Source organism: Capricornis sumatraensis, chromosome 17 (assembly GCF_032405125.1).
Source record: "Capricornis sumatraensis isolate serow.1 chromosome 17, serow.2, whole genome shotgun sequence".
In the NCBI taxonomy this organism is placed as follows: domain Eukaryota; kingdom Metazoa; phylum Chordata; class Mammalia; order Artiodactyla; family Bovidae; genus Capricornis; species Capricornis sumatraensis.
In genome coordinates this window covers 24,444,148-24,451,814 of record NC_091085.1, presented here as the reverse complement: position 1 = coordinate 24,451,814, position 7,667 = coordinate 24,444,148, and the positions used below count along the sequence as shown (strand labels likewise).

Here is a 7,667-nt window from a genome sequence, read left to right as displayed (position 1 = left end):
CTTTACAGTTAACAACTAAGGGAAATAAACAGGAGACAACCCTCAGAGTCAACGGAGGAGAAACGTAATAGTGAATGTATGTGGAGCTCACAATGCCTGGCAGCCTGGGGACTACCTGGCCATTTAGTGGCCACTCCTTGTTTTTGTCTTAACAATTCTTTTAATCTGTTTATTCTTTCCCTATTCCTTCTGCACTCAGCTGGTAGATGAAAAGGTTACTACAGATGCAAATGATGAAGTTGGTTTTGCTGGAAAGATGCAATGTAGATTAATTTTCATCTCAATCTGTTCCTCTGTCTAACCAAAAAGCTCTAAAATTCTGTGATTCTAGGATAGATACTATGATTGTAATAACAGCAGTGCCCCAATGAACACAGTGTCTTAGATTAGAAGTTGTTATAGATGCCATAAAATGTGGACTCTAAAAATCAAAAGCATGTACTAATAACATTAAAAGTAAGTTTTTGCCCATTGATTCTAAAGACCTTCCCTTGTTATTTGGGAAGTTTTGTAACCCAGGTGAACCTCAACTCTTACATTAGATATAGATACAAAAAAGGCAAACTTTAAGAGATATTAGCAATATTTTATTGAATATATTAACTGACAATGGGGTTAATAAATAAGGAAACTTCATTTTTAAGTATTGATAAAGTGTATTTCACTCAGTTTTCCTTGTCCATCAATTAATAATTGAATTAATAATTAAAACATGTTAAAGTTCTTCATATTCAATCATAAAATCCCTCCCCCCATGAAATAGTCAATTAAGCTTATCTGGATATTACATTTGCCAGGGTATATATTGAATGTTTTGCTTTCCCTTCCTTAAAATACTGAGAATAAAAGTCATAGGAAATAGTAGTTTTCCCTTGGAAAAAAAATAGTTCAGAACTCTCTATCAGAATTTCCTTATCTGGGTGAGATAAAGTGAATAGTTTTGCTCGCTTTTTAAAATTATCTGGTTAGCAAAGATCCCCACTGGTCTGTTCCATCTTCTTCCCGAGGAGGACTAGGTCGCACAGCCCATGGTCTGCCTCGACCTCATCAATTCTCGCTTCAGCTGTTCGAAGCACACAAACATGATGATGTTCCAGGACCCCAGTCGCAAGAAGGAAGGTACAGATCTAGAAAAGTGATGTCACCGTTCTATTAGTTTGCTTAAAATTCTGATAGCTATTATGATGCGTGCCTTCAACTCAATGGACATGAGTTGGAGCAAACTCTGGGAGATGGTGAAGGACAGGGAAGCCTGGCATGCTGCAATCCATGGGGTCATAAAGAGTTGGACACAACTGAGTGACTGAACAACAGCAAATCAAAGTCCAGGCAGTGCATGCTTCTCACTGTGCCACGCATCTCCAGTGCGGGCGCTTGAGAGTGCCTACTCTCCCCGTGTCCTTCCTCTGCCTCAGGTTCCATCCAGGTGCCCTACCCTGCTTTTGAACAACGAAATCCAGAGCATCACATCTATACAACGGTCCCACCAAACCAAACCAAAGCTTGTCTCCTGCTTCTCCATCATCTTCTCTTTTGTGAGGCAGCAGGAAATCTTGTTTTCCTTTGCTTTCTGAATGGAGTATAGGAAACTTTAATAGTTTAAAAGAGGAAGTAAGTGGAGAAAGCAAAGTGATGAATAATTAGACCATAGATCTTGGTAATTCTGGTCCTAAGAGGGTTGGTCAGAGACTGAATTGCCTTTTGTTGTTTCTGTTGCTCTTGCTATTTTGAAGAATTCTGCCACGGTGTACACCCCAGATTATTTATTTTGAAAATCCTGTCTACAGCAATGAAATATTCCCAGAGAAAATGATGTAAAATCTGTTAAATCTGCCTTGGATCGGTATGTTAGAGATCTTGCCTATCAAGATCACCCCCCAATATTTTGGGGGATCTCTTAGCATATATCTTCTGATTCCTGAATGTGTGTGTGTGTTTTATGGTAAAATACACATAACATCAATTTATAATTTTAGCCAGCCATTTATACACATACATATGTATATATGTGTCTCTCTCATATAAATATATATATATTCAATAGTATAATTCAGTAGCATTAAATATGTTCTCATTGTTTTCATTACCACTCCCCATCTCCATCCCAAATTGAATCTCTGTACCCATTAAAAAATAACTCCCCACACCCCTCTCCCCTCAGCCAATAGACTGAGACCAAGGGACAGGCTGTCGGTTTTGAATAAGCCACTGATCAAGCTTGAGAAGATTCTACTATCACAGCTTTAAATTTCCTGACACAGTGAAATTGGTGTATTGGAGAGATTTATGGCAAAGAAAAGTAGACACTAAGTACACTGCACATTCTAAGGCTGCTCAGCTGTCAATTGTTAGATGAGATGGCGCCCCCCGTAGCACACAGAATCCCTGAACACAACATTGTAGATACAGAAGAACACATCCTACCCTTTGAAAAAAGCTGACGGCCCTTCCCTAGTGAGCATCATCATTGCGCAGTTGGGCACACTTGTGTACTGTCCTGGTGAAGAGTTAACAAATCGGGTTTTCACCACATCCACTGGCGAGGACAGAACCGTTGTGCAGAAGCCAGCAACAACAGCAGACACGAAGTGGCAGGGCACGTCGTCTGAAACAGGTCGATGAGACAGGTCAATGCTAGATTCTTGGGAGGGGCTTCTAGTTTTTCATTATCTATCAGATCCTCGAAAGCCTGTTGATAACAGGTCAATGTAGTTGTCTTATAAATAACACACAGTAAGTGAGTGTTAGTCGCTCAGTTGTGCCCAATTCTTTGTGACCCCATGGACTGCAGCCCACCAGGCTCCTCTGTCCATGAGATTTTCCAGGCAAGGATACTGGAGTGGGTTGCCGTTTCCTTCTCCAGGGGATCTTCCCAACCCAGGGATCGAAGCGGGGGTCTCCTGCACTGCAGGCAGATTCTTTACCAATTGAGCTACAAGGAAAGCTTGTACATACAATAAGGAATGTTATAATTTTAGAAAAAGTTGGCAAATGGTACATGGCATACTGGATTATAAGTGCTTTAGGAAAATAACCAGTTACTTACCTCTGTCCTTAGGGCATGACATAATACTTAACACATAGGCATCTATACTTTTTTAAAAAAAATTAAAGTCATTGTCCAAGGAGAATTTCAATGTTTCCAGAACCTATTAGAATAAAATTTTTAGGAACCTATCCGATGGTTCTACTTTCGGGATGAAACCACCAAGAAGCTCCTTATTTAACTAGCTCATCTGGATACAGGGCAGGATGACTCATCTCCTGAATTCTGCTTTATAAAGAACAAGAGAGACGCTAACAAAAGTCATATATTAGTATTAAATGAGAATGATGCTGATATAAAAATACAGGTGCATCTTAGTTTTGTTGCAAAAGAAAAAAGCTGTTGCAACAGAACTTCTAAAGTTTAGGGTTTTGGTTATATCTATTATTCAAGAGTATTACTGTTTTAAAAGATAAAATTATTACAATTAAGGGATTCAGTATAATAAAAGATGAAATTATAAATGTGCAGACCTGCCACGTAAAAGAGAAAGATACCTGCTAATAGTTTGTTTTTCACAAGGGCCTCCTTCATTAGGTCATACGTTACGAGCTCTGTACAGTTGATGATGACATTTCTTGTCAGATTGGGAGTAGTCCCTGGAGGGAAAGAAAGTGTTGAACAGCTCCATCATATGATAAGGTGCTAATTGGATATGTGTGTTTTAACGACTATAGAATCCATGTTGAAGTGAGTCACCTTTCCAAAGCCCCGTCAAGCCTTCTGTTGTTGCTATAATCCTGTAAGCATTGTAAGTCCCAGTGTATCGAGGTTTGGGACCGTGGAGATGGCTCTGTGCTTGCAGTCTGACCTTGACCACCTCTGTGGGTTGCCCAATGAACACGGCCACGCCTCCAGTCGTTAGGCCCGCTGAGATCTTGCTGCCTAAACTAGCTGTTGTTATCCAGAGAGAAAAAAATGATGTGTCAAGCAAAAAAGGAAAAAGTCAAGACCCAGAATGCACGTATATGTCTTTTTAATTTTCAGTGGTTAATACTACTGGGTCATCATATCTTTAGCGCTTCCCTAATGCTTGTGCACGTGTTAATCATGTACTGTGCTGTGCTGAGTCGCTGAGTCGTGTCCAACTCCTTGTCACCCTATGGACTGTGCTAAGAATGTATAAGTCATAGAAGGGCTAGAAGACTTCAAAGTTGACTGAATTTTCTTTTTTTTAATAAAGGAGAAAGAAAAACCCAATGCTTGTTTAAACAATGGCTTAGTTCTTTCCTATATTTGGCTTAGTTCTTTCTTTATATTTGCTCTGTTTTTCAGTATTCCCAATTGGGTGGAGGCACCAGTCACCAGTGAAGCTTTGTCTTCTAACCATCAATGAGACTGTTAATTATTGGACCTAGGGATCTTAGGAAAAGCCCCAAGGGAGAAACTGCCTGAGTGTGGGATGTCAAGTGGTCTCAGGCTTCAAAAGGCTCCTAAAGGGACAAAAATAAGAAGCAAGAAGTGATCACGTGATTTTTAATTGCAAATTTTGAAAAGTTAACATGGGTTACTCAAGACGGATATCATTTAATAAAATGACAGATAGTCTTGGAGCCTCGTTGTTATTTAGTCGCTAAGACATGTCCTACTCTTTTGTGACCCCATGAAGCCTCATACCTATTCCCATAATTAAAGTATAGATCAATCACATTTCATCAAGGACTTTCTCAGTCTCTAATTCTATTTCCTAAGCTGTATAAAATGGAGGTAATAATATCTACCTCACAGAGTCATTGTGTGAGTTAATAACAAAATAGCACTTAACATAATGTCCTGCGTATGGGAAATTCAGCAAGTCTTCTCATGACTGTGTGACTGCTTTCCTTTCTCAATGTGCTTGGCCAGGAGCTGAGCACTGAATAATACCCTTCTTTTAAGTGGCAAGATGATACTTAGATAACTCCCTTCACTTTTGGCCGCTATTTACAGTCTTACTTTGTTGCACTCATTCTCTGTTCCAATCCCCTTTTCATTTCCCAAGCTCCTTGCTTGGGAGCAGGGCCATACTCTATGTCTTCCCTTCTCGCGGCCCACCTTCTCCCCAGTGCTCTGCAGTCTAGCTGCCACCTCTGCTACTCTGCTCAAGATGGTTCTGCCAAGGAAACCCACGAGTGTCTGCGGTTAGGTACATTGATCCCTCCTTTCCTCACTACATCTCTCTGCTCTGTTTGGCCCTAATGATAATGCCTCCCATGACTGGGAAATTTATCCCAGGTGTTTCTCCTAAGTTCTTGTGCAGACCAGACATTACCTATCCTCGACACATCCTAAACTGAATTTCTTACCTCCCCACGTCAGATGGTTTCTATATTCCCTCCCTCAATGAATGGGATATTTAACCAGAAACTTGTAAGTCATCTTAACATTCCTACCTTTTCTTTACGCCTCACTTCCAGCTCTCCACCAAGTTTAGTCAATTACATTTCCAAAATCTTTACTGCCGTTGCTTTAGCTTACCCTGGTCATTTCTTCCTTTCTACAGTACCCTTTTCTTCCCCTTTTTCTGTATAGCTTTTACAGTGCTGCCAAAGTGATCTTCTGAAAATATAAATTATTTATGTTATTCCCTTGTTTATTATTTTTCAATGACTTCCCATTATTTTAAGGATAAAACCTGAACTTGGCATGGCCTGCAAGCTCTCCTGTGATCTGACGCATTTCTGCCTTTCTGGTGTCACTTTTTCCCACTCACCAGCATGTCTTCCCTCCATGCCCCGTGTGTTCAGATATTGATGTTGGCTTTCCAGTTTGTTATGAAGACCGCTACACTGTGTGTAACTGGTTCCTGAGCCACTGCTGAGCCTAGGACATGTCTCTCTGACTTCCCCTCCCAGAAACACTGCCTGCTTACCTTCTTTCCCTGTGGTGAAGAACTCCTGGACAGTATCATAGAGGCCGATCCTAAGAGAAGCGAAGCTTATTTGTCTCTGGAGACCAGCAGGCAGCCCGCTGTAGAGTTTCACGGGCCCTTCTGTTTTTGCCAGAGTGATGATTGTTCCCAGGACACCTTTATACCTAAAGGCACTGGAGGTCAGGCATTCGCCCTGGATCTGGAAGTGAAAATTAAGAAAGGGAGTCCTACCTAGTGAGGAAAAAAACAAAGGTTGGCATCAAGCTGTCCTCAATGGAGAAAACTTGAGCCAAGATATTTTTTCCATTGTGTTCCTATTTTCAGTCCTTTTTGCCGTCTCAGCAACATCTCCCCTTATCTATCTATCTAAATCCCTGGGTCAGGAAGATCCCCTAGAAAAGGAAATGGCAACCCACTCCAGTATTCTTGCCTGGAGAATCCCATGGACAGAGGAGCCTCGGGGGCTGCAGTCCATAGCCTCGCAAAGAGTCGGATAGGACTGAAGCGAGTTAGCACACATCTATCTATCTAGAGCTAGATATCTAGGTATCTATCTATCGAAAGGGAGAAGGGGGAGAATCTGGCTATTAGGCATACTTTGAACATCCTCCCCATCCCGCACCTCACTGTCCCACCCCCAGGAAGTCTCCAGAACCCCTAGGCAGTAGGCTAGGAAGATGTGCCTGTCTGATCAAGTACAGGAGAGGTTGGCAACAGTCACAGTCAACCCGTCCTCCTCGACCCTCGCACTTCTTTAGTTAATTCCTGCAATATTCCAGTTTCCACCCTAAAGCATCCATCCAGTGAAGGCAAACTCTTTGAACGTGGCCACTGCTCTACCTAACGTGAGAAAGGATGGTAAAACCGAAGCCAGAGTCAAAGGGGCGCACACAGTAGTCCCCTCTCTGCCCGAGGCACCTCCCCTTGCCCGCGGCGCTCCCTACCTGTAGCCGGACTTTGGCGGTGTCCAGCGGGAAGGTGATTATGTCAGCCACGCAGGCCGCCACCCCCGCCGAGAAGATCTTGACCGCCATGGTAGGGGGCACGTCTGACGCTGTGTGTCCCACCATCCTGACTCAACGCGGACTCCGGCGCAAAGGGAGCAGGGCTTCGGTCCCGAAGGTGGAAGTTCTGCCTGGCTTCTCACTCTTGCGCGGCCGGGCAGCAGACCCGTCCTCTCCGACTTCTGGTCAGTGGGCGCGGCAGGCAGAGGGCTGCAGCGGGCCAGGTGGCAGGTGGCGGAGTCGATGCAGCGGCGCCTGCTTGCCCTCCCTCGAGTCTGGGCTGGCCACGCCGTGCCCTCTTCCTCCGCGGATGACTTATATCGCCGGCGATCGCGATCCGGGCTGAGCCGATCCAGGTCTCTGGGGATTGGCAGGGCGTGTCCTGGGGCGCCAGGTCCCTCCCACCTCCCCATCCTGGCTCGGCACCTGGGGAGCCGCCGTCTACTCTCTACCCTCGATGCACAGGGAAGGGCGCACAGGAGCGCGCACCCAGAGCCTGGCAATCTGGGCATCTCTCCAGGCTTCTAGATTGGAGGGCGGGGAGGGCGAGTCCCTTAAACAAGCGCGAGCTCAGTGATCCTGGCAGAAGTTCCTGCCCAGCCGGAGAGCTCCAAGGCAAGAGTGGGACTCCTCTTATTCCTCTGACTCCCCAGAAGCCTTGCAGACACCTTCTCTGCTTGGCTTCCTTTTGCTCTCTTTCTGATTTCTCATCCTCTCACCCTCCCAGCCACATGCAGCCAAATGTGATTCCAAAAACTTCCAAGCA

At 44.1% G+C, this 7,667-nt stretch overlaps 1 protein-coding gene across 3 annotated transcripts; it reads right to left on the bottom strand.

Annotated features, from left to right (window-relative positions):
* Positions 1–1,012: 1,012 nt before the first annotated feature.
* Positions 1,013–6,967, bottom strand: UCP1 (uncoupling protein 1). 3 transcript variants are annotated; one of them, XM_068989942.1, is made up of 7 exons: positions 6,842–6,967; positions 5,921–6,096; positions 5,532–5,557; positions 3,746–3,940; positions 3,544–3,645; positions 2,425–2,605; positions 1,013–1,127 (listed from the first exon to the last, which is right to left on the bottom strand). In XM_068989942.1, the coding sequence occupies exons 1-7, from the start codon at positions 6,965–6,967 to the stop codon at positions 1,013–1,015; spliced, it is 921 nt and encodes a 306-aa protein (XP_068846043.1). The 3 variants fall into 3 exon arrangements, with proteins under 3 accessions (XP_068846043.1, XP_068846042.1, XP_068846044.1); XM_068989941.1 differs by lacking the exon at positions 5,532–5,557 and having other exon boundaries at positions 5,898–6,096; XM_068989943.1 differs by lacking the exons at positions 3,746–3,940; positions 5,532–5,557 and having other exon boundaries at positions 5,898–6,096.
* Positions 6,968–7,667: the final 700 nt, after the last annotated feature.

What these genes read in the sequence shown, in the direction of transcription:
- UCP1 (XM_068989942.1), bottom strand. Translation starts at nt 6,967, where the DNA reads ATGGTGGGACACACAGCGTCAGACGTGCCCCCTACCATGGCGGTCAAG. An exon ending in CTCTATGATACTGTCCAGGA is followed by an intron (nt 5,558 to 5,920) that starts GTTCTTCACCAC and finishes GCACTGTAAAAG; the next exon opens with CTATACAGAAAAAGGGGAAG. An exon ending in GAAAAACAAACTATTAGCAG is followed by an intron (nt 2,606 to 3,543) that starts GTATCTTTCTCT and finishes GACCTGTTTCAG; the next exon opens with ACGACGTGCCCTGCCACTTC.